The 27,679-nt window shown below is 32.3% G+C and overlaps 2 protein-coding genes across 9 annotated transcripts in view; both read left to right on the plus strand.

Annotated features, from left to right (window-relative positions):
* The window catches only part of LOC133202597 (disks large homolog 1-like), a 58,547-nt gene extending 53,902 nt beyond the window's left edge, over positions 1-4,645 (plus strand). For all 5 annotated transcript variants that reach the window (XM_061338436.1, XM_061338438.1, XM_061338437.1 and 2 more), the window contains 5 exons: positions 102-203; positions 398-570; positions 1,519-1,628; positions 2,191-2,282; positions 2,480-4,645. In XM_061338436.1, coding sequence (XP_061194420.1) covers positions 102-203; positions 398-570; positions 1,519-1,628; positions 2,191-2,282; positions 2,480-2,586 — 584 coding nt within the window. In that variant the 3' untranslated portion in view covers positions 2,587-4,645. The remainder of the gene's footprint in view (positions 1-101; positions 204-397; positions 571-1,518; positions 1,629-2,190; positions 2,283-2,479) is intronic.
* A 1,412-nt stretch (positions 4,646-6,057) lies between these two features.
* Positions 6,058-27,679, plus strand: part of LOC133203018 (hexokinase-1-like) — a 29,247-nt gene continuing 7,625 nt past the window's right edge. Inside the window, exons 1-5 of one of the 4 annotated variants that reach the window (XM_061338872.1) lie at positions 6,058-6,193; positions 24,170-24,332; positions 24,988-25,127; positions 25,949-26,164; positions 26,594-26,693. In XM_061338872.1, the coding sequence (XP_061194856.1) occupies positions 6,110-6,193; positions 24,170-24,332; positions 24,988-25,127; positions 25,949-26,164; positions 26,594-26,693 (703 nt within the window). In that variant the 5' untranslated portion in view covers positions 6,058-6,109. Of the gene's footprint in view, positions 6,194-19,614; positions 19,787-21,516; positions 21,643-22,482; positions 22,611-24,169; positions 24,333-24,987; positions 25,128-25,948; positions 26,165-26,593; positions 26,694-27,679 lie in introns of those variants that run through there. The other 3 variants (XM_061338870.1, XM_061338873.1, XM_061338871.1) reach the window with 3 other exon arrangements.

Below are 27,679 nucleotides of genomic sequence, written 5' to 3' on the forward strand. Positions count from 1 at the left end.
ATGCCGTTATTTCAACAATTATGAAATAAACTTAAAGTAAATATTCTTTACAAGTCAGACTGAAAAAAAAGTCTTAGAGGTGTGATCATTTTCATTGACAGTGAAATACACCAGACCTGTCATTATTCTGGGGCCGCTTAAGGACAGAATCAATGATGACCTCATCTCAGAATTCCCAGACAAATTCGGAAGTTGTGTTCCACGTAGGTCTCACTTCATTTAAATACAGTATTTTTGTTCTTTTTTTACTTTTTTTTTTAAACATATTTATTATCAGTAATAGATAAACTGGTAAATATATTACTTTCTATATATGTTAAAGTGATTCATTTGTGCAATTAAAGTGTTCTATGTCTATTTGTTGCAATGAACTTGAAATATTGACTGGGAATTGTAGATACGACACGAGCCAGGCGTGACTATGAAGTGGACGGCAGAGATTACCATTTTGTAGACTCACGGGAACAGATGGAGCGTGACATCCAGAATCACCTGTTTATTGAAGCAGGACAGTACAATGAGAACCTCTATGGAACCAGTGTAGCGTCTGTAAAAGAGGTGGCAGAGAAGGTTAATACTTTGTTATTGTTGTTTGTATCCTGCCTACGGTACATACATTCCTATAAGTTGGATTTTTTGGAGTTAGATTTTGGTACAAAACTCTATGTCTGACTTACAGGCCAGTCCCAGAAATATAGGTATTTTTCTGAACAGCTAAAAGTAGTATTTTTGAGTTGTTATGAACAAAAGGTTAAATATCGATGTCCTATCCAAAAAATATTTTTTTACACTGGTAAGTACATTAATGTATAGGTATAGTACTGTAGATTCCTTATTTTTCGCGAGTACTTATTTTCACAAAATGGCTCTTTGACGTCAAATTGCGAGAACAATAATTTGCGAGTGGAGGGTTAATCAAGAGATTTTACATTAATTTCAGCACCATAAATATAAAAGCGTGTAAGTTTATTTCGCGAGTGGTGCTTCTCACGTAATTACGCAATAATTAATTCCTCACATATATTTAGGAATCTACAGTATTGATTTGTGAAGAAAATAAAAGATTTAATATCAGTGTTGTTTCCGAAAATATTATTTGAAACACAAAAGCATTGGCACATTGATCTGAGATTGTCAATCGATTCTGGCAAAAAGTTGTACTGACTTATAAGAGGGTCAATAACAAATTCTTCCAAAAGAAGCAGACTTATAAACAGACCAGCATATAGGGGAGTATATACGGTAGCATCCAAACTATGGTGTCTTGTTTGGATTGGGTGTGTGCACTAGCTACTGACACTATTTTAAGGTGCAACTTTTCACAACACATTTCTGTGCCATGAGACAACACTCTGAAAGAATATTCTACAAATCATTTTTTTTTTTAGAACTGGTAATGGTATTATTGTAGATGAATGTTAACCTTGTAAAATATTCATAAGTCCTTAGCTGTAAAAGTAAGAATCATTATGTACATGTATTTTTGAGTTAATTTTGACTTTCCTTATTGTCTTTCAGGGAAAGCACTGTATTCTTGATGTGAGTGGAAATGCCATAAAGAGACTACAGGTTGCTGGATTGTATCCAGTAGCCATTCTTATCAAACCAAAGTCCATTGAATCCATAATGTAAGTTAGAATTGTTAAATTGAAATTAATACTTAATAAATGCATTCTTCTTGATAGTCTCTTGACTTATTGTTAGAGTTTTGCATTTGATTTACTTGATTTTAAAAAGTAGTAGAGTAAAATCAGTAGATCGACTTAGTTATAAAATCATTGATAAGTTGGATTCATGTTAAAGAATTTGTGTAGATCAGTTACAAATGAAATCTCTAAATAAGTTTTCACAAAATATCTTTAAAGTAAATTGGGAAGATCTCTTTATGTTCAACAAGAAGATCAACATTGGTATGACAATTTGGTCAGCTTTTGGGTTTTTGTTCTGGAGTGAAATCTTAAGTGTAGAACTCTGTGGTTAACTTGATTGTATTTTGCATTAAAATTGCATGAACACATTCCTGGTACTTATGAATTCCAAATCAATTTTGGGATATGGTGCCATAGGACATGGTGCTTATTTCTGTGTGAAATTTCACTTTTAACAACTCTGTGTTGGTTTGAAAGTTCTCTCTCTTTCTCTGACTGTGTTATATGTGTAATAGTGCTATATTGGTGTTTTACATTGTAGGGATATGAACAAGAGAATTACTGAAGAACAAGCCAGATTGACCTATGAAAGAACCATGAAACTGGAACAAGAATTTGGCGAATATTTTACTGGTAATTAACACATTTAATTTCAGTGAAAATTAAACATGGTAATAATCCAATTTCACTTAATAATTCTTGGGTACAAAACTTTGATGTGTTCTAGAGAGTAACATTATTTAACAAGTAGGTGTCTGAATGATTCTTACCTATATCACCTTAATAATTTTGTCAAATGATGATATAAAATTATATGTCTTCTATTTTAGCTGTTGTTCAAGGTGATACGGCAAATGAGATCTATGCAAAGGTTAAGGAAGTGATCCGCGACCAGTCAGGTCCCACTATCTGGGTCCCAGCCAAGGAAAAGTTATGAGCAAGTGTCAGAGGTCGTGTGGTTACTGATGCAGATCAACCTTTGTTTAGTGATCGACAAACTGCCAATGAACTTTGACATTCTTACCAAATCATGTGTGATGCAGGCCAAGGGGAACTAATCTACAAACCTGGGCGGGCAATAGTTTTATTTATTGAAGTTTATGGTGTTTTTTTTTTACTGTAATTGTATCATTTTTCATCCTCGATCATGCATTTTGACAGTATGAGTTTTTTGTTGTAGATTAGAATTTTCAAGGATTTGATTGATGGAAGATTGTTAGAGAAAGCTGTATGTCTTTTAAGGGTTTATCTCAAAAATAAAAATCAAAGTCTAAGGGTTTAAACAAAGTAGATAGTAAAAATGATCTGAATTTTCAGGTATATAAAGAAAATAATTGGAGAAATTTAACCAAGTTTATAATTAACAGTGATGATAGTAAAATGTTGCCAATTGTGATAAATTTGTATATATACATGGAAAAAATAATACATAAGAATGCTACTGGAGAATTTTTAGAAATGTAATATATGAATTAATTTTACGGTGAAGATTTTCATGTTAATCATGTTGATTAATGAAATATTTTAATTATTCCATTTTATATATATATTGTAGTACAGGTTATGATACAACCAATGTATTCTGTTTGCTTCTAGTTAAAAGTTGTGCATTATACAGCATTTTTTAAATGCACTTTTCTGTAATTGAATGAAAAAATGAAAGGTTATCAAATCAACATTCCCAAGTATTCCAAGTTTAAGTGACTCACTCTGTAAAGAGAGTTGTTTTGAAATACTAAGAACACTTTGACAGACTTGTTATTTTGAAAAACTACAACTGCATTGATGTGTTTAATAATTGTTTGGAAGAAATTTAAGTGCTGATTTTTTTTTTATAATTGTACATACAAAAAAGCCAAGCTTTAAATTCTTTCCTGAAAATCTAGTTTTTCATATATTGGGCATTGAATGTCTGTGTCGTTAGACAGCTGTAGGTTTGTGTTGCATGGTTTGCCTACCTCGCATGGCTCTGTGTACCAACTGATATTTTATTTACCAACAGCCAAGGACCACTAGTTTTCAATCAAATATTGAAGTCCCACTTGTTACTGGAGGAAATTTCACAGTATTTCGTCATCCTTCCAAGATGACCTTGTTTAGAGCTGAAACTTTAGAGTAAGCAAGCTTTTTTTTTTTTTTAAGCTACATTGTACATCATCTTTGTGAGTTTTTGGAAGATTTTTTTCTTGCCAATACTGATTAGGATCTGTCTTTATTTGTGACTACTTCATTTATGATTCAGGGTGAGATTGTGATATTCTACAAGTGTGTCTGCATAAGATGTTAGTCATAAACACAAACCTCTGTCATTTTCTGTAACACATTTTTTGTGCATTCAAACTCACTGTTCAATATTCATGGCTCTCATTACTAACCATTCAGATCACCTTTAGGTGTAGATTTGTTTCTCAATTTTGCAGTATGAATTGCCACATCTCTAAATAATGTTTCTTAAAAACATGTTACAAAATTGGAGATATTATGTAACATGCTGTTTAAGTGTTCTATTGCAGGTAAATTGAACTTGTCAATGTAGAATTAATTTTAACAATATGTAAAGTCTGTTTTTATTGAGATTTTACCAGACACAAAGGAAAAAAATTGTCATGTACTAAGAGATGTGTCTTGCCTAAGAATGCTCAGTTATAAGTCATGTACATGGATTTTTATGCTACACTCGAGGATTGTATAACTTAGTGACAGGTAATTTCATTTACTTCAATTGGATATTCTTGAAATTTTTAGAAAATTAAGAATTAACAGGTTGTTAAATATGTGATATCATTCAGGTTTTCTTCCCTAACTTCTTTTATATCATTTGATTACAAATGGCAGTGTGAATTTTCAGTGTTTGAAAACAAGTCTTGCTTGCTTCCATTGTGCATGTACATAATAGGAAAATGCTTTTCATTTGATATGCTGATTTAATTCAGGAGTCATTTACCAAGAAAAATAGTATATCATTAATATAAATTAATAAAATTATTGTTGAAATTTCCAGGTTTTTGTCTTCTTTTTTCAAATTCCAGGGGATTGTAGTTTGAATTTGCACAGGCAAGTACTGTACGAAGAGTTTTGAAACCTAAGTCAAAGCTGTTTTTCCAATTACGACAGGCATAAAACTGATGATTTCTTCAAGTGGAAACTGGAGAATTTTCATATGTCAATTGACTTGATGTCGCAAACATTTTATGGGTAATACCCTGCTGTGCATTGTAGCATACAACACTGTTATTGTGAAAGTGACAACATCGTGTTTCAACAGGCCTTTAGATCACTCTGTTCTAATTCACACCCTGGGGGTATTTTAGGGATTTAGGTATTTTAGTTATTAAGGTTAAAAATGACAAAACTTGCTTATCAGCTTCTGCAAAGAGTGTTGATTCAAGTAAAAATTATAACTCTCAACGGCAAGAGCTGAGCCACAATAGGGATCGAACAGCAGGGCCAATACATTTATAAGTGATAGTGATAAGCCAGCTTCCCAATGCAGTGAAGACTCGTATTCAAATCATTGTGCCCAGAGTCAGCCATAGAGAAGGTTGTGTATTTAGTACATGAATATACAGTGTATAGGGAAAACTAAGGCCATAGTAAGTCATTATTGTCGTGCAAGCATCCTTAGGTTCATGTACAAGTAGTGAAGCTTTTTTTTTTCAAATCATGGTTCTGTGGGACAACAATAGGGGATCAAATTTTTACTTATTACATGTGATACAGGAGACAGAATTTAAAAATCTTTTGCTCAAGAGTGACGTGATTAACCAGATTTTTAGCATCCTGTCATAAATATATAATTTCATTGGCCTACAGTGTTTTGCACAATTTCTATTGAAATAATACAGTAAAACACACTTATAACAAAGTGCCTGGGACAGACGAATTTGCTTCATTATAAACATAATTTGTTATATTCAATAAGTTTACAACATATTTTAAAGTCAATGGGAATAAAAATTACTTCGCTGTAAGCGTCAATTCATTATAAGCGTGTTTTACTGTATCTCTATTTCTTCAAGCCACATGTAAGGTACCCACTTGTCAAAGAACCATATGCACCTACCTGATCTAAAAGACTGCATGTTACATAAAAAGTTGACCTGAATCTGTATTTAGAGACACTTTGTTTCCTATTATGTTCGTATGTAATTAAATATATCTTATTAAACCTGTCACACATGATCATTTTAAAGGATGGCAATTAACATCTGCAATTTAGATTTCAATTGATAAAAATATATTAATAACACTTTTTTTATAAAGCTCAATGATTTAATTGAAATATTATCATGTAAAATAGGTTATAAAAAGTAAAGTTTAGTGAGTTTGTGGATTTTAATTAATTACCACCCCCCCCCCACCCCCCTACAAATCGGAAAATTATAGATCAACGTGTGCACCGATCAATTACAATATCTGTTGCACTTCCGGTCTGAGAGTCTGACCCATTGTTTACAGGGATGTCGCACGACAAAAAGAGTTCCAAAGGGAAAAGACCGGCATCAAAGAAAGATTTTTTCAAACAACCCGTTGACAAACATTCGGTAAGTTAAATAACGTCTTCAGGTTATTCAATTGTTCCGTATATGCGATGAAACATTCCTTGAATTTAAGGACGACGTGATAATCGGCACTCCTCTATTTTCTTCAAAATAGTTACAGCGAAGTTTATTGATTTTCGTAGGAACATGGTTTAAGTGTTAAAATTGATTAGAATAATTTGATGGGATAACATAAACTTTTTTCTATGATGTATAGCTTAAAAGTGTAAGAATACTACCCAAGCTTCTTGAAGTCACTGGTATGTGTACTTGTATAGCTGCTAGCTTACAAGTTTGTGTGTATGGGAATTTTTGTAAACATTCCCAATCCCAATGATATGAGGAATGTGTAGTCATAACTATGTACATGAAGGCTTGGCTTTTTCTCATTCTAGTTTCTTATTACATTTAGTAAAGAAGTACCTTTTAATTTGTAAATTTGTAATAATAAATGTAAGGAAACCAGCCGTACCCGGCTAAAGATATAAATTTCAGCAAAAATTGGAAATAATACATATAAACAAAAACCATAAACACATCATTTAATAGTGGATAATATGTTGACGGTGCGACCGTTAGGGCGATCGCAGATACCTATATTCAGTTTTATTTAGATCGGGCTCTTCAAATCGCACGTGACATTTAGTACGTCTAGACTCTGACGTCACATGACGTCGCTTGTAAGTTGCATTACCAAATCGAAGTCTGAACAGTGCTAATTTTAATAAAGAAGGTTTAATCTACTATTTATCTGCTATACTTCCATCAAATCAAGGTGAGTTTATTTTTTTCTTGGAACTTCTTGTTGCCACGAGAACGTTGTTTGCGACGAGATGCAATTCGCAAAGCATTATGGGACCACAGGTAACTGCGGAAAAAAATTCGTTTGGATCAATGTGCAAAGTCCGAATTTTCTCTTCGTCCAGGCGTTGCTTTAAGGGGAAGAAGGACCTTTAGCCGAAAAAATACTTGTCATTCATTTTTTTTTATATTTTGTATATTTCTTATTAAGTATGTCCCACATACCTTAAAGCAGTTATATCATTAGGTTTCTTACCTTATTTTAGTGATATTGATTGACAAATATTATGCCCTACAGTATCTAAGTGGAGTTTTAATTCTCCAAGTTTCCAGGCTCATTACTCTGTCCATGATTGGATTTTTAAAGCATATATAAAAAATATGTAAGTGAACAGGTATATTTTAAAATATTTCAGAGTATGAATTGGGTTTAAAATTCGAAAAGGCAAGTTTCGTCTTTCACAATGCATCTGGATAGGGAAAATTACCAACTTTTTAAGACAACTTAAACAACAAAAAACGTAATTTACAAAAAATCCTATCATTCAATATTTTTAAATTTACATTGAAATGCAAGTCCTTCATATTATTAAATAACTGTAAAAATTTCGAATGGTGAAGCTGACCTCAATATTGCACAGGACATCGTTAAAGACGACATAAGCAGGACAAAAAACTTGTCATGTTTACATTTCTCGAGTACGGGAAAAACCATCTATGACGTCACACGTAAGCTAAATAAGCGAAATAAGATATACCTACATAAGATTTCCGTCATCAGCCATGCAAAAATAATTTTTGTGTTCCCGGTTTCTCAAAATACTTCATCATATACTGATTATGACATGTTTTTACATAATAATACAGCCCTTGTATTCACTGAGTATGATCTTGCTGTACTAGCAGATCGTGTATGACGTCACCGACTTGTTGGACGCGCAGTTTAAAGAAACAGAGGAGTGGATCAATCTTTTTTCATTATTTGATAATGTTTACAAGAATGTTAAACTTTTTATTTTGTTAATATAAGATGGTTATTAAAGAAAAATAATTGTCAAAATTTTTTACAAGAACTGATGCTTTACACATTTTGCACTTCTATAAATGGAGACTATGACGTAGTTTAACAAAGTCATGTGACCATGTGTCCTTCATCCCCTTAAGAGCTCGCAGTGACGAGTGGTGCTTTGGGCCGCTCGCTGCGCTCGCTATTAATTTCAAGACAAACTTGAGATGAATATATGATAATTTTTAAAATTTAAATCTTTTTGCAGAGTTTTTGCTATTTGATTTATTTGAGCTTCATGTAATTTCTCACCAACTGTAAATCAGATATATCTTTGCACTAACTCATGTCTTATAAGTATTTAGAAGCCAGGACACTTAACAAAATTGTCTTTCTTTATTCAAGTTAATGAGCTTTCAGCCAATAAATAAGGGATTTTTAATATCAAGAATTTGTGTTATAGTTACACTGTTTGACATCGTGAATAACAATAATCTACAAAACATAAATTTACATACACTTTCTGAGTCATGCAATCAGGATAGGCAACTCTCGCATTGCAACACAAGTCTTGTAAGTTGTGGGATTTTATAAGTCAATTTTAAATATAATATATCTCTAATGTTGTCTAATATTTAAGAACAAAACCTAAATTATTGGTCAAAAAATTATTCAATATTTGTTGTTAGCACTGTTTATACTCCTTATCTTAGTGTAATTACGTTGTATATTCAAAATCAACACATGCCCCTGATCAGCCATATTTTGGAGAATTAGGGAATTTAGTGGTTGTTTGATTTATATTAATTTAAATTATTTTACAATCTATGCTTTAAAATTTGTTAAAAATCTATTCCAATAAACAGAAAGAACTGAATACTTTTTACTGGGATTAAATGTAATTTGAAAAACTTGTAGTTTTGTTTGCAACATTTTGGGCAAATAAACATTGTGCTGAAAGAGTTGCCTATCCTGTTAGTATATATGTCCCTGATACAGCAAATATATTTATATATGTTTTTTTCATTTGTCAGTAGTCAAGCATAGATTAAGTTAATTAGAAAACTTAGCTCAGTAAGTTCATAAGTATGGAATAGTTATTTGTATCTCGAACATTGATATCTCAAATACCATGGATATGTCAATGAAAGTAATTTTGAAGTCCCAGTCACTTTTTTAGCTCATCTGAGCTGAAAGGTCAAGTGAGCTTTTCTGATCACATTTTGTCTGTCATCCATCTGTCCGTCTGTAAACTTTTCACATTTTCAACTTCTCGGTCAATTTCAATCAAACTTGCCACAAACGCATCCTTGGGTGAAGGGTATTCAAGTTTGTTCAAAGAAAGAGCCATGCCCTCTTCCAAGGGGAGATAATTAAGAATTAGTGAAAATTTGGAGTATCTTTAAAAAAAAAAATTCTTTTCAAGAACCACTGGGCCAAAAAAATTGAAACTTAGGTGAAACCTTCATTAGATAGTGTAGGTTCAAGTTTGTTCAAATCATGACCCCCAGGAATTGGGTGGGGCACAATAGGGGATCAAATTTTTACATAGGAATATATAGGAAAAAAAATCTTTAAAAATCTTCTTCTCAAGAACAGCAAAGCCTTGATTAGTCGTATTGATTTGGAAACATCCTCAGGTAGTGAAGATTCAAGTTTGTTCACAACGTGACCCCCTGGGGTTGGGTGGGGCCACAATGGGTGATCAAAGTTTTACATAGTAATACAATTAGAACCTAACCAATTTAAAGAACATCTGATCTTGGAACTTTTAAGTTTATATGTGTCGATATATTATAATACATGTATGTTTACTTGTAAAAATAGACACAGTCACTGTACATTACTGTATGAAGTCCAACAATGCCCCAGAAAGGGCCTTGTGCTATATATAGAAAAAGAAGTGTCTCTCTCTCTCTCTCTCTCTAAAAGACAATAAATATATAAATAATGATGTTTTTGTAATGAATAAACAACCAGGAAAATAGTTAATATGTTATTACTTATAACGAATCTTGATAATAATGCGGAGTTGTTTACTTACTAAAGTAATGAGATGATGGTAAATGACCAATGTTTCTTTCACCCACACAAATTTACTTTAAATGCTTGTTTATGTTCATAGAAAATATATATAAAACACTGCAGGGTAGTTATTGTTTTTTTCAAGAGTGCAACATTGTTCACCAGAGTGTTGACACTAAAATCTGAGAGAAAATGTAGAATGGAAGGATTATTTTATAAGAAAAAGATCATGTTTTCATTCAATTTCCTGAAATAGCATCAAACCTTACAAATGATGAATTTATATTTTACATGAATTATCTGGATTTACTAATTTATATCCCTTCTTAACCTGATTATCATGCCCTAGCAAATTTATGTACCCAGTACTCTCTGTAAGAGAGTTATAACGGACACGGAGACATCTTCTCTAAGAAATGAGTTACTTATTTTTGGAGTTGTGGAGGTAAAATTGTGTGTAGATTTAGTTTAAGGATTACACTTGAAAAGTATGCTTTTCACAGGAAATGAAAATAATCCTGTTTTTTCTAATGGATACAATTATAATGGAAATAATTTTAAAAATAATGATTCAGAGCTAATCTTAGTAAATATTATGTAGTCTTTGACTTCTTGCAGTAATTAGACTTAGAGATAATGCCCACCAGTCAGGCCCACTCCCCCACCTCCTCCTCTCCCAAAATGATGTAGCAAATAACCAATCAAAAATCCAGTGGTCAGAGAATAAAACACAATACATATCAACTGTACACCTTGCTTTGTAAGATTCTTCTGTTGGAATTTCATCCCGATCAAATGGAGAGATCAATTTTCAAAAAAAAAAAATAAATAAATAAATAAATTGAACATATATTTAAAAATAAAATCCCTCCAGTCCTTCAACAATGTTCAAATCTGATTTATATTTATTAGGGATGTCAACGAATAGTCGACTATTCGACTATCAGTCGAATGGACCGACGATCGAATAATGAAACGACATTCGAATATTAATTAAGTAAATGCAGTAAAAGAGTGATGGAATTCTCGTCACAAAATTGAGAAACTGTCTTTCCTCAGAGACAGTCGATAAGATAATTATCCTCAACGAAAACGGTTGATTTTCCATGTCTGTATAGAAAGTAGTTATTATAAGTGCTTCACTATACTGCGAGAATTAATTGTCAGTAACTGCCTTTGTCGTTTTTGTAATAAATTACCCACCAATATACTGGGCTTTGTTTATAAAATTATTAATTTGACTTGACTTTATACCATTTACCAATTATCTTTTGTTGTTATAAGATTGCTCAAATGAAAGGAACAAACCATAGCTGTGTCATGTTTTGACTCTTCTATAATTATTAAAACAGCTTACAATTTAATCTGTTAGGGACATTTTCATAGCCAGAGCAATCTAATAAATTTTGAATTTTAAAAAATATCGGCAATACTCACTAAAATAAAAAATGACTACATGTAAAGACGGTATTATGAATTCGATTGACGGGGAAATCGTACAGTTTAGAGAATTGGGTTTCCCAATTTATTTCATATAATCACGCGTTACGTTGCATTAATTTTGATGTTACTTTTTAAATAGATTTAAGAAAAAAGGGTTTTGAGTTATAAATACGTCATGTATCAGTGAAGTTTGAAATAAAATTTTATTTTCAGAAAATGTTCCGAACATTCGACTATCGTTGGAATAATGCAAACGAATAATCGACTAAGGAAAATAAATATTTTGACATCCCTAATATTTATCCTAGCTGATTTTCTTAATTATTATCATGGTTTGGTTAGATTCATTGACCATTCCACAATCCATTCTATATCCCAAATTATGTCACCAGTAAAACCAAGGATGACTTAAAAAACATATTACAAAATTGGATATCAATCTCACAGACTTTGAAAAAATCAAGAAAAGTCTTATTTTTTGCAGTATGTATTAAAAGAAAAAATCCAAAATTTAATTTTTTTTTCAAATTCTTGAAAGTTTGGGCCGGCCAGTCTTGAAGAACAGCTCTTAAGATAAAATTGGCCTTAAAATATAGCATCAAACTTTACAAATGATGAATTTATAGTTGATTATTTGGATTTATTTATTTGTGAACCCTCTTAACCTAATTATACATTGTGCCTTAGGAAATTTACACACTTAGCTCACCGACTGTAAAATGTTTACATTCGTCTTTCAAAAGAAATGAGCTTATAATCTGCATGTTTTATATTTTCTTAAAACATGACGTGTATAAAACAGTGTGCATGTGATTATTGTGTTGTGAAATCAAATGGAATATTTTGTAATCTACATAATCCATTATCTTAGTGTAATTTATGATAAGTAGCCTATAAGGTGTAATACCCTTTTGTCTTGTGATTAAGATTAAGAGCAATGAGCAACATGTCAATCAGTCATACACTATTACCTGTACATACTGAAAAACAATGTAAATTTCCCTCAGTAAACATAGTAGCGATTTGATGTCATAGTATCACGATGGTTTATGCATTTATGAAGAAGAACATGCTTATATTCTTAAATAAAGCATATTACATTTCCATAAATTCTGAAGGAAACAAAATCATTTTTTATGTTTCTGCAGAAAATTTTGTTAAGATTCTGCAAAATTCTATATACATATTACTAAACATAAGCATTTCTAACTGTGATGAACAGTGACAAAGACAAACTTGACATTCTGCATAAAGAATATGGAAAAAATAAGAAACACAAAGTTGCCAGCTATGACTGAATTTTTAAAAACTGTTAGGTACAACATATTGTACAAATTTGATGCCTGAACAGACATATGAGATGTTCTGACACCAAATTTACAACTGAAGGTGACTGTGATTGTATTTTTCATACAAACATATAGAGAATATCATGTAGGGCTAGTGCTAAAGCTATAGGCTGTTATTTTGTACTCATCTAAAAATAAAAATTGATATTTTATGCACTACCATATTAACTTTCATAGGTATGTTTTTATGCAGTGCTACAGAGTGCTTTGTATCAGTATGTGATATAGTATCAAGCATCTTGTACAATAAATAAAGTTTAATTTATGAAAATATTTACCTGTGTGCCAATGAACCAAGTAACATATTTTCAGAATCGTAATACATGTACAACGTTTTTGCAGATTCTTAAAAAAATATTTGCAGAATCGTAACTTATTTTTTGTGGAAATTAGGTAATATATCGGCAGAAACATGGGGTGACACTTAAGTAGCATTCATTATAAAATCAGCATACAAAGGTTTTTGAATTCTAGCATATAGAATCACAGCTCATTCTAATTAATTAACAAATTCAGACTAATATTAAAACTAAGCTGGGATTAGTCCAGAATGTTGTATTTCTTGGCAGTAATCAACACAAGTTCCAATACAAAGACTATAAGTATGTCTTACCTGTCAACACCTGGATTCTTAAACAAAACTTCTGACATCATTATCACCAGAGAGAAAGAGAAGGAGAGAGAGAGAGAGAGCATAAAGATAGAATTATTATCAATTTGAAATTAGTTTTCTTTTGATATACATGTATAATATAACATGTATAGCATGTAAATAATTACTTCATTTGGGATAGGAGTTCCTTTAAATTTCCTTTAATATTTTTAATTATACAGTAAAACTTGGTTATAACAAAGTCCTGGGGACCCATGAATTTACTTCGTTATATCCGTAATTCGTTAAATCCGTATAAAGAATTCGTTAAAGTATATATAACAAATTCGCAATATGCGTCTTTTCTTTCAAGTATGACTACCAAGTATGTTTGGGGAGGTATTAAATACAAAATTTTACTTGGGGTACTAAATATTTCTGATGAATGGAATTTCAAATCGAAATACTTATAAAGAAAATAATGTCAGTTTGATATTTTGAATTTTAAGATATATAAAGTTCGTTATAAAAGATGTAATTTTCGTCATTTTTAACCTCTACGGAACAGAAAATCAGCTCACTATATATACGTAAATTCGTTTTATCAGAGTTTGTAATACCCGTAATATTTTCCTAGGATTTGTTACGAATTCAGCCGGGGATTCCAGAAAACTTCGCTATATCAGTGAATTTGCTATATCCGTGTTCGTACTAAATGAGTTTTACTGTAGAAGGAAAACCCTAAATGAGTATACTCTATAAGTTACTTAAAAGTATCTTAGTATTGACCCTATAGGTCACCAACCTACAAATTCTGTTTACATTTGTATATTGATCTCCATCAATTTTGGCAAAATATATAACCTTGCAAAATACACGAAATATATGTATTTTTAATTTGAAGTCTTTTGTAGTTTGGAAATGCCTGGATACTTTTATATCTCATGTATCTAAAAGATTTCTTAATTGTCACTAAATTAAATTTTCCCTTTTATTTCATTCTTTGAATATTTGGTTGACATTTTATGATACTTATAAGTGCCTGCATCATTTTATATTAATATGTAAAATAAGTACTTCTGACTTATGCAAACCTGTTTCTCTCTCTCTCTGTATTTTAGCTGGCAATTGGCCCTATATACCAGTAGTTTCAAAGAAGAATATCAAATAACTGTTTACAAACAATCAGGTTTGTATTGTACACATATATTTGGCTTCTGTACAAGAGGTCAAAAAAGGTGTTACTGACGAGACTAGTGTTAAATTGATTTCATCAATGTTTTAAGTTTAATGCCGATTTAATATTTAAGACACAAAAGAAACTTTACGTCAGTAAGTTGGACATTTGCCTAGTAGAATAAAAATATGACCTTCACACAAAGGGCTAAAAGTCTGTGCCAATTTTTTTTTCAAGTTTGGAGGCAGTGTGGTCAAGAAATTGCAACCCAGAAAGGCATTAGAGCATGTCAAGAAGGCTAAAGCACCTCTCCATATTAATATGGAATATCAAGACAATGTGACAATTATGGTGCTTTTTATAGACACAAATTAATTATGAATGTTAATTAACATGGGCTTGTAATTTTTTAACATTTTACTCTTATATGTGACTTGTAAATTTTTTATTTTTTACTTTATTTATTTATTTATTTATTTTGAGCACTGAAAACTTTGTCTCATCAAAATTAGAAGCAGTTTGAAATTTCTTGGGAATCAAAAATATAATCTTAATAGATGAATTCAGGCACAATGGTTGCTCTGGTACATTAAGTCTACATGTAACATAATTCTCAATATTTGATGCTAGTACACTAATATACATGTAGCAGGTGTCATATTGGTGCATTTTCAAACATTTTAGCCAAACTGTAGGATTATATGATAAAAAAAAGGAATTTTTTCTGATTTTTGAAAGTGAATACAGAAACAGTGCAATTGTACTAAGGATTCGTATTCTAGTTCTAGAAAGAAGATCCTTAGAAACAATACATGCAATGATTCGTCTTAACGATCAATATATTTTCCCAAGATCACAGGAATGGATGGAGAACGTGATGTAAACAAGACAAATTGATGTTTTCTGATGCGCAGAAGCTAGATATTTTATTATGTCTACAAAAGTATTTGCAACTTCAAAAGCTTGCACTGCAAATTAGGTTTTACTAAATGCCAAGGTTGCAGGGAAAAAAATATAATAATCATTTAAACTCTGCAAGTTTTGTATAATATATATATATATATATATATATATATATATATATATATATATATATATATATATATATATATATAGATAGACTCAATTACATGTACAAACAGTTCACAAAAATGCTAATATGCGCCACACAGAAACAAGCCCATACATTGGTAATGTTAATTGTAACAAAAGGCCCATGGACCACATCGCTCACCTGAGTCACTATAGCCCTATTATTCTTATGCAGATTTTTTTCCCTATGTATTCCTTAGTATGTAAAACTTTGATGACCTACTGTGGCCCCACCCTACCCGGTAGTCCAAGTTATAATTTGAAAAAAAGTTTGAATCTACATTGGATACCACTACCTTAAGGTTCTTCCATATTAAAATGACTAATCATGTCTTTGCAGTTGTTTATAAGAAGAACATTTTTTTTTTCTATGTATCCCTATGTAAAACTTTGATTGCCCATTGTGGCCCCACCCTGCTCTTGCTTCTTCCTTTAAATATTTTTCTGAATTATTAAGATAAAGTTTTGCTTTTTATATGTGTTTGCATAATTCCTTGCTAGATTGTAGACATCTCCCATGCGAACAACCCCCCCCCCCCCCCCCCCCAAATAATTTTGCCAGTAATACCTTACTCTAGAAAAGAAAGCTAATTTAAGGTTATTGTGCCCTCAGTAATTTTATAATTAAATTATAATTTTATAATTAATAATAATTTAATAATTTAGTTTTTACTATACTTTGGAAGACAGAGCCAATTTATGATTGTTTCCCCTTAAAAATGTCAAATGTTAGGTAAATTCTGCTAGCTAGCTTCCATACTAAAATTGCTTCCTACAGGCTTGTTGCAGTTGTACTGCATTATTAATTCATGTAATATATTGAAATAAGAATTGACTAACTAATGGAAATCATTTAAATAATGCAATATACACCGTAGTTTTAAATGTGTGAAACATTTTAATTATTAATGTGATGGATCTATACAAATACGAACTACATGAAATATTTTATAGTGAGATTTTTAAGTGGGGTGCTAATTCTGGCTTATTTAATCAGTTTAGTAGTAGCTAAAATTTTAACTGCTAAATTACAAGTAATGAATGCCAAAAAAATATCAACTAAGCATGCCAGTCAGTTATCAAATATACCTGTCTGAACTATTGTGTAAATTGGTATTCAAACATACAAAGACCCATCTGGAAGAAACATTTACATATCTAAGGTACCTGAAGCACTCTTCTGTTAAGAGGTACCAGATTATGTCACTGTGTCGCAACTTCATGGAATATCATGTCCGCCAAAAAAGGTTCCACTAAAAGATTATTGGCGTACCTTTGAGCAAGCAAAACACCAAATTTTATACCCATTGAAGAAACTGCTATACAGTACACTAAAACACACTTATAATGAATAAGTTAATAAAAATAATTTTTCTCCATTATAAACGTAATTCGTTGTATCCATTAAGTTCAGAATATATTTTAAAACCACAATTAATGAAAACCACTTTGCTGTAAGCTTCAATACATTATAAGCATGTTCCCTATAAGCGTGTTTTCTATATTTTACAAAAAGGAAGAAAAGAAGTTCTTAGGATGGAACTTTGACATCTTACCATATTCCTAAGACACTTTGTTCAAGGGTGTAATGATATGACTCAAGTGTATTGTGATATATCATGATACACCGTGACTGTATCATGATACATATGATGATATTTTACCTTTCATATTTTTAATACAATTTGTATGTTCTTGAATGAGAAACTCTCTATTACGATATGAGAGGAAAAAAGATGTAAATTATTTCATTAAGTTCACACATAATGTAACAAGTAATAAGTTCTGCATGAATACAATAAAAAAAGGCTAATAAAAAATCACTGAGTTAAATTTAAAAGAAATAATGTACAGTTCAAATTCAATATCTCGAATACCATGGATATGCCAGAGTGATTGGAGGTCCCAACTACTTATTTCTTGAGTATTTTACCCCTGATATCTCAAATACTTGGATATCTCGAAGTTTTTTCTCAGTCCCATCAAGTTCGAGATAAAGAGATTAGACTGTAAATTGCTCAAGATATTTAATATACATGTATATCGTGATATGGTTTTGTATCACAATACAGTACAATTTTTTGTGTGTATGAATTGGAGTATATCGGTATATTGTTCCTACTTTTGTTTGTACCTGAAGACATATCTCTAGGTAATCATAAGATATCCTAAGACATTTAGTCATAAAGTATACTCTCTCTTACTTTGGAAATTTTCAAAAACATGCCTACTGGTTCTTACCACACCAGGTATGACCTATATTAAATGGAAAGAAATATATTTACATGCATTTACATGTATGTTTTTTTTAATATGGAATTAAGCATGAAAATGTTAATGAAAAAAAGTGATTATTTAATGAAGGAGTTAAGCTCAGAATAATTAGCCTGTTTAGTTTGTTACTTGTTTGATATGTATATGTACGGTGTAAGTTATTGAAATATTTCGTTGATGATATGAAAAAACAAGATGTGTTTGTGAAACACTGATGCCCCCATATGACAACTTATAATGAAGGTTAAACTTTCTCAAATGCAAATCAAATATGTTGCTATGTATACACAAAGAAAGGTCTTGTCTCGAGGAATGTACCTGTGAAATATGAAAGCCCTAGTAGCAACCATTGAATATATATGGAAAAGGTTAAAGTTTTTCAAAAGTAAGTCAAACATCAAGGTCAAATGGTCAAAATTAATCATTTAATGGTGTTCCAAGGAAAGGCCTTCTCACAAGAAATGCACATGTGAAATATGAAAGCTGTAGCACCAACCGTTCAAAAGTTATGGCCAAGGTTAAGGTTTCTCAAAAGTAGGTCAAACTCTGAGGTCATGGTCAATGGGCTATAATTGTTATTATCCAAATGAAGGTATTGTCACAAGAATTACACATGTGAAGTATGAAAACCCTAGCACCAAGCGTTCAAAAGTTATGGCCAAGGTTAAAGTTTTTCAAAAGTATGTCAAACTCCAAGGTCAAAAGGTCAAAGTTGTTGGTATCGAAAGAAAGGTCTTGTCACAAGGATTACACATGTGAAGTATGAAAGCCCTAGCACCAATTGTTCAAAAGTTATAACCAAGGTTAAAGTTGGTTTAAGTTTTGCAAAACTGGGTCAAACTCCAAGATCAAGGTCAAAAGGTCAAATATGATGGTACTGAAAGAAAGGTCTTGTCACAAGGAATACACATGTGAAATATGAAAGTCATAGCTCCAACCAATCAAAAATTATGGGCAATGTTAAAGTTTTTGCAGACAAACAGACAGACAGACGGACAGGGCAAAAATTATATACCCCCAAAGCTTCGATTACAGGGGCATAAAAAAGAGTTTACTGTTAATTTCTATAGGGTACCTTATTCATTCAGTTTCGATGAATAATCCTATATAAATGAATATCATTTACACCTGGATTTTTTTTATTTATCCAATATCCTGTTGAGGTGAAAGCAGGTTAACAGTTACAGTTCACTGTACGTGCAAGATAATGAAAACTTTCTCTGTTTGAAAGCTTAATGGCATTGTTCAGACAGTCAAACAAGCATACCTGGAGTTTTGCAGGTTTCAAGACTATAAGGTCACATGTACCATCGAGGCTTATAAAAATCTCATTGCTGTGGCTTGGATGAGTGAATTATGGATCAGATGACTCAATCTGTTAATTGATTGTTTGATACAGAAATTGATTTTTTTCTGGGTTTTGTAAGCTTGTACGGTAGTCTGTAGTGTGTTCAGAGTGTATCATTGTGTTTAAGATTTATTATTACAGCACATACAGTATATATAGGCTTAGCTGGTCATGTGACCATTCCTGTGACGTTTTTAATTGTATACATATAAGGAACGTTGCCCACTTGTAAATCCTTCCTTTAAATAGAAGTTTTACTTGGCTGTGGAAGGTTTAAAACATTTACAAAAGAACACGTACTTAACACTGAAGTGAACATTTGTAGAAGGAAATTTAACAAACATGTCTGGTGGCGTTAAAGTCAGTGAAAAAGCATCAGGAGTGAAGACAGAGGATGTGTTACAGGCCGCAAAGAAAATGATGGGGAGGGAGTTCCAGCATGTGCTGGCTGCCCTCCTCAAAATCCTCCCCGACTATGAGGAAATGCTGGTAAAGTCACAAAAATTTCTCTTCCTGATTTCTTCTCTACTGCTTTATTCTTGTACTTAAAAAAGTTTTGATCGAATAACTCAACTAAATGACCCTATAATTTGGATATTTAATGCATTAATGTTATAAATACACATAGGTTCATGTTTTCAGTTGATTGTATGGAAAGAAAAAAATATCTATGACAAAATTTGTTTGGTAGTAGGTGTAAAGATAGTATTTTTTAAATAGATGTATGGTTTATATGAATTTCTATTCATTGGTATGTGTGAAGCTTCATAAAACATGATATTTCAAAATGTCACTTGAGCAGGTTACCTGACAGATTTAATGATCAACTATACTATAACCATCTGTTGATTGTTAGGGCAGTATAATGTGTTTGAATTGGATTGGTTATGGTACCATTTTTGAATGTTTCTCAGATTCAAAAGTTTGACTATCATAGATCTTGTAAAGTTAAAGATTGAAGACATGCTTGTTTACTGTTGACATTAGAAAAGGTTGTTGCCCATCTCCTTGAATTTGATTGGCTGATATAGGTGGGTGCGTCTCAATAGTAGTTCAATGGATTTTTCCACATCGAGGCAGATCTGACGCAAGAAAATATTGATTAAAGAAAAAGCATTCAATATTGATGTAAAACACTCACACACTCTCACATGATCCAAAATTGTTGCCAAGATGCTTTATAACATGCCAGGAGATAATTTGTGTCTTTCGTAATCTTAGTCACATTTAGATGTATGTTGTAAAGTATCAATGTTCTAAAAGATATTGCTGTTTTATTAATATGAAAGTTACAGAAGTTTGCATGGATTGATTCTATAAATTTTTGCTTCACTGCATTTTTTTTGGATTCAGGGGAAAAAAAGATGAAATTGTTGATAAAATATTATTTACATGAAGATTTTTTTTTAAAGGGCACTTTTTAAAAATGGGAAATAAATTTGAAATAAGTCTGTTTGACATGCAGCAGAGTTGAGTGAGAAGTGAAGAAAATGTAAAGAAATGTTAAACATTATAATGAAGCAAAAAAATGTCATTATTAAGAATTGTTTCTTTAAAGTATTACATGTATTTTGTATCACTCTGGTAAAATCTAATACTTTGTAAAAGGTTACATTTATTTACTCAGTAAACACAAACACATCTAAGAAATATTTAATACTCTTGATCAGGAGTTGAATTAATTTCTTAAAAATGCATGCTCATGCAGTTTTCAAGATTTTTCCTCTTTTATTAAAACTGGCGATTTATTAGCTACTACGTATATTAGATTTACAAGTATCGTCAGTTTTGACGTAGGGACATGGGGGTTTATCAAGAACATAGATGAATTATTCTCCCTAGGATGTAAAGCTTCCTGTTTGTATGACAAGCCTTAATTCTGTCATAACTTAGTTCTGTCATAAGTGTACACACATGTAACTAAAATCTAAAGTCACATTAGTACCTGTCCATTTTGGATGTAAACTTTACATTTTGGATATCTGCTTTGCATGACCTGAAATGTCAATAACTTAAATCAGCAAGAATCAACATTCTGTTTGGTTGAACGATTTTAAATGAATTGCGTCATCATTTCCGTAAACTGATTTTAAAAGCTTTTTGAGGTGTTATACCAAAAAGGAACTGGCAAGATGTATGTGGAATGGAATTTGTGTAACTGTTGTTTGTTTTGGTAAATTTTAACAATCATTCATTCGTATTGCTAATGTATAAACCAGGAAGTTGTGATACAACAGAAATGAATTGTGATTTGTGACTAAATTTGGACATTCCACTTTTACAAGGCAGGAATGCCGGGAACAGCCGATTTACTCCCTAGAACTTCTTCGAAAAGGACTCGTACGGTAAAACCAAATCTTTGTTTCTGATTTTTTTTCTGATCCAATGTTCCAATGCCCTGTGTTTGACATTGGGGTATATATTTTTTATTTGTTTCCTTTTTGGCAGTTTTTAAATTTACTTTCAGTATTATTTACAAAGTTTATCATGTGCATTCATTCTTTCCTCCTTTTGGAGCAAGTTGTTATTTCAAACACAAACCCAGGTACAATTGAACCTACAAAAGGCTTTTCAGGCAAATAATCAGTTTTAAGTATTTTACTACAATTAATTGGTCTCTAGCCAATATCATTTGCCAAAAAACCCAGACAATTTTAGAGATTAGCAATTGGAAAACCTTATCGATGGAAATGCATGTTTCATTTGTGTATGCAAATGATACTTTTGTAATTGTTACATTGAAGGCCAGTATTTAGACAACTCAGTTTTTTGTATGTTAGAAAAAAATCCCACAAATTGCTATGTATAATAAACTGATAATTAAAAATAGATTGTAAGTAAGCAAGATGCTCCCAGAATAAATTCCTACCTATAAAAATATTGTAATTGATGAGAGAGGTTATTAAGACTTATAGTGAAGGTAGCAGACTTTTCTGGATGTTCTGCAACTCATTAAGTAGATTATTGGCATTCTGCCAGCCTATAGCAGATCAATATATACTTGCTAGAAATTCCTCTGTTTATTTATGAAGGTCACCCTGTCAGGACATCTTTTCTATCTGCTCAATAGCAAGGAGCTTGGGTCTTTGAAGGGGGGTCAAAGTGCAACAAGTTCTCTGTCAGACAAGATATGTGCTGTGCAGTGTAGTAGATTCTTCGGTATGTGAACCGGATATTGTTTATGACTAACCTTACGCTCCAAAGTTCATTGTAAACCATGTTGCCAGAGACAAATGCTCAGGTACCTAAGTCGAGTCAGAAAAAACCATCTAGGAAACGGTCAACGAAATCTAAAGATCGGAGTCAGGCCACAGTAAGTTTGTTCAGGTCATTTAAGTTTAGCCACTTTGATATATAGATTTGATAAAGGGAAGGAATATATGTGTGTATATATAGCCCGGTTGGTGACTGTGTTGATTTGTAAGTGTTCTGACAGAATGATTTAGGGGGGTATGTAGTTATTCCAGGTAAAACGTATTAACTATCTAAAGGTACTTAAGAGATGAAAATGACCTAATTGACCCAGGAGTTTCTTGATGACACTTAATGCACCTGTTTACCTGCTGTTAGTTTATCTGATGCAATTGAATTTCAGTGTGTCAACAACTCTCCTTAGAGTTTGGGCAATCCTTTTGTCCTAGGTCTTATGTATCAGATATATTTTTGAGTGTACTTCTTCTTTGGAGGTCTGGACGTGTAATAAATTGTATTGCTACAGGTAAACCTGCAGTCCCCTGTCCTTGGCTTTTTTGGGTCACTGAACCTATTTGTAGGATATCCACTCTGGGGGTCTAAACTCAGATGCTGTCAGATTCTTTGTAGCTTCATTAATAATTGTACTGGTATTTTCATGCCTTGTGTCATGTGAAGAGAGTGTGTGTATTTATAATTATTTAATGGATCCATTCAATTAATTTTCAACAATAAGTTATAATATATGAGTGAGTTTACTAATAATACTAAATGAATGTAAATCTTCAGATTGTAATACAAAGATTCATCACATTTTGAGAGAAATTTATTTTAGTTGTGAATCAAAGTCACACAAGGAGACAGCCTAACAAACCTCACAGAACAGCAGTGATTAATTAAATTCCTACTAATATTCAAATCCAAGCTCATTAGCATTGGGAACATGAGCTTGCATGTAAATTTGTAGTAATTTTGAAAACCTTTGAAGTTCACAGCAGAACTGTGTTGACGTAAACAGACTGTTTTGTCATGTCACTGCCTTTCCATCCCTCAGGGTGTCTGCGACCTGCAGTCTCCCGGCTGTAATCACTGCTATAGTTCTGGTGATTCTCGTCGCATTCTTCGATAAAGTACCATAATCGATACTTGCATTTATACCATGGTAATAGATCACAGAATCTACTATTCCAGATCTTTCTTGTTCACATTGATTACTTGAGAGAAAAATTAGAGCAGACAAATTCATCGAGTCTAGAGGCTCAGAATGAGATATTATTAGATGTTTGCTGTTGAATAATGGTTTTTTGGTAGTCAAGCATAAACATTTTTACAGCTTTAAATGTTAAAGATCTGAAATAAACTTTTACATCAAAGAAAATCTAGAATATGAATTACCTGTAAAAATGAAATCATTTTATGTAACATAAGGTGGATATACCTGGAACCTCGAGTCTAATATGTCAAGAAATACAAAGAAGCTCTGTGCTAAAACATTCACAGATTGCCTTCATATCCTTAATTGTTGATGATCTATGAATTAAAATCAAGTCCTAAAACATATGTTAATATTAAAAATGTTAATTTTGTTTTGTAATATGGTCTCAAGAGTAGCTGTTACTTAATTTGCCTATGAATTTCAAATGAATAAACATGTTTGATTGATCTTCTTTATCTTTGTAGGTAGAAAACCTTGTTAGACCATTTATTCTTAAAGATGAAGACTACAAGCACCTCATGGATATCATGTTACAAGAATTTAACAAGGGATTGGGCAGTAAAACAAACCCCACAGCCAAGGTCAAAATGTACCCCACATATGTCAGGGACGTCCCTGATGGTTCAGGTAAGACTATAAATAAATCGTGTTGTTTATGTGAGGTCAGAAATGAACATCCATCAAACAATATATTGCCTGCTGCATGCATGGATAAAGAAGATTTTTTGGGGTCAGTGGGGATGGAGGAAATATTATTTAACTTGGCCCAGGAAAGCCAAGTTGAAAAATGAGCTATATTTGGGGAAAAAAACTTGCAGACAAGAATACTTGGTAGCTAATATTAGGGGGGGGGGGGGTCAAATCACTTTTAAAATTTCTCTTTATTTCCTAGAAGATGGAAAATTCAATTTGAAAAATAACATACAAGAAGATGAGATGAGATATGTCAAGTTTTCTAGGAAGGGAGGAAATGCACTTGAAGATAACTTGTTTATTTGGTGTAGTCTCTAAAAACATCTTTAATATTTACCTTCCTTTTTGGCTTGTACTTTTTTTATATACTTGATATTCAGATAAGATTATATTTCGTAAACTGTTTTATATATGCATTCAAGGGGCTGTATTGTTTGTTAAATATAGCATGTATAGTATTCTAGGTGTTTTTTTTTTAATGTTCCAAGAATGTTATTTAAAGATCAAGGAGGATACATTTTACAAATATAATTTGTACATCATGGAATTTTTTAATGCAATCTGTTGTAAGTTCCATTTTGTATTTTAGAGGATGGAAATTACCTAGCACTGGACTTGGGGGGTACAAACTTCCGTGTGTTGTTGATTAACCTTAATGGTCAGGAAGTGACCATGGAAAGCAAAATCTACCTAATACCCCAACACATTATGACAGGCACCGGTGTACAGGTGAGTACATTATACCATAGTGCAATGTGACAGGCACCTGTGTACAGGTGGGTGCTTTATACCATAGTACATTGTGACAGACACCTGTGTACAGGTGGGTACTTTATACCACAGTACAATGTGACAGGCACCTGTGTACAGGTGGGTGCTTTATACCATAGTACATTGTGACAGACACCTGTGTACAGGTGGGTACTTTATACCACAGTACAATATGACAGGCACCTGTGTACAAATGGGTTCTTTATACCATAGTACATTGTGACAGGCACCTGTGTACAGGTGGGTACTTTATACCACAGTACAATGTGACAGGCAGCAGTGTACAGGTGGGTACTTTATACCACAGTACAATGTGACAGGCAGCAGTGTACAGGTGGGTACTTTATACCACAGTACAATGTGACAGACACCAGTGTACAGGTGGGTACTTTATACCACAGTACAATGTGACAGGCAGCAGTGTACAGGTTGGTACCTTATACTACATTACAGTATAAGTGCTCCCAGTGTATGGATGGGTATCAACAAATTTTTTCGCCCAGAGGTGTTACCAATTACCAATCTAACTTTTAATTATTACCCTAATATTTGAATCTCATCTTCCAGTATTTCATCGGGGTGGATGGGGGTTGCATTTCATTATGGCAACTTTTGAAACCTGTGTTATTTTTTTTTAAGGAAAATTGATATATAGAGACATGGGTTTTTTTTCTTTTGTATGAACCCATTTGCATTATCCTGCAATATTTGATTCAGCAATTTAATTCTTTGCGTATGCAAATGTTCAGAAATAATTTTCTTTGTCTTTTATTTTACAGCTATTTGATCATATCGCAGAATGTATCTACAAATTTATGAAGAACCACAATCTCCTTGATCAAAAGATCCCCCTGGGTTTTACTTTCTCCTTTCCCTGTAAACAGATGGGTTTGAACCACGCCGTTCTGACGCAGTGGACAAAAGGCTTCAAGTGTGAGGGAGTGGAAGGTGAAGACGTTGTCAGACTTCTACATGAGGCCATCAAAAGGAGAGGGGTACGTGTTTACAGAGGGTCAATTTATCAAAGTTATATTTTAAATGTGTGTGGTTTTTTAGTGTGTTAAAATATAGCACCAGATAGGTAAACGGCTATTTTTCTTAAATCAGAATTTGCCTAATGCATATATGTATTAAAATTCTCTGTAAACTCAATATTTTTGAGATTGAAAAAAAATTAAATCACTCATGGTTGCACCAAACTCGCCTTTATATAAATACAAGGTTTATATGTACATTTAGTAAGTACCAGAATTTGAAAAAGGAAAATGACATTCAATTTACAATACATGTATCTGATGTTGCAATTGAAAAACAGTGTTATAATGTTATTGAATTTAAGCTGTGTAGGTATTTTTATTTTGTTTTTTGTTCCCTGTCATTTGAAGGTATTTAGGTATTTCTATTTTTGTCCCTTATTTTGACAGGATTTAGATGTGGAATGTTTAGCTGTGATAAATGACACGGTGGGGGCTCTAATGTCCTGTGCCCACAGTGACAGAGAGTGTGCAATAGGACTTATTTTAGGTAAGTGTAACCCTCAACCCCTCACCCCCACCCACCCACCCACACACACACACACACACACACACACATAAAATTCTTTTGAAGAAACTTAAAATCATGCATTTGTCATGCCATTTTCAAATTTTTTTTCTGTCAAGGAGACACCATTTTTTAATGGGTTCCTGCAAGTGGGGAGAACATTCTTTCAAATATCCTGTAATTTTTATTGTATCACTAAATAAATGAATACCTTGCACTTTGACAAAACAGGAGAATGTGAAAAATGTTAGCAGTTAGCAGACTAGGAAATTCCATGGAGAGCTTTCCATGTAAATTGTTTTGTGATCTTTCAAGAATAACTGTAATGACAAAATTTAAGCACTAAAATAATATTGATGGTTATTCAGTACATTGTGATATTAGTCATAAAAAACATATGGATGTACATGTTAATATTTTATGGGAAATCAATATTTAAGAGCTATGTATCTTGTACATAATGCCTGTGTACTAGTACTGTAGCTGTAATTAGTCAAGGATTTTTCTATAGTGTTCCCTAAGAAACAATTCCAACATTGTCCTATAAGGGGCCAATATATGGCATTTGTTTTGATGTCCTTTATTTGTATGGAAGTGAGGTCCTGCTTCACCTTTATGCAGCTGTTCACATCAACCCACTCAAGAGTTGTGACGTACATTTACATCAAACGGTCCATTGTCGGAAAACATAAGCTACATTGATCCTTTGCTTGTGAACATCTGGTGTGTCATTAGTGATCTAGTATATGTAGGTTTAATTCGTGTACTGTACAGGCTGACCTTCAAACACGTTGTACCATTTCTGAATAAATGATTTCGTGGAAACAATAAATAAGGAAATAAGAAGGTAAATAAACAAGGTTTTTTTTGTATTTATTAAAGTAGACCCAAGATCAGCTGACTGGTGGTGACCTCTGTTGGTTGTGTTTGTTTACATCCTTATCATTTAATTTATTTTATTAATTTCC

The sequence above is a fragment of the Saccostrea echinata genome, unplaced genomic scaffold, assembly GCF_033153115.1.
Source record: "Saccostrea echinata isolate AGI-Se365-2 ecotype Australia unplaced genomic scaffold, CSIRO_AGI_Sech_v1 ptg000047l, whole genome shotgun sequence".
Taxonomy (NCBI): Eukaryota; Metazoa; Mollusca; class Bivalvia; order Ostreida; family Ostreidae; genus Saccostrea; species Saccostrea echinata.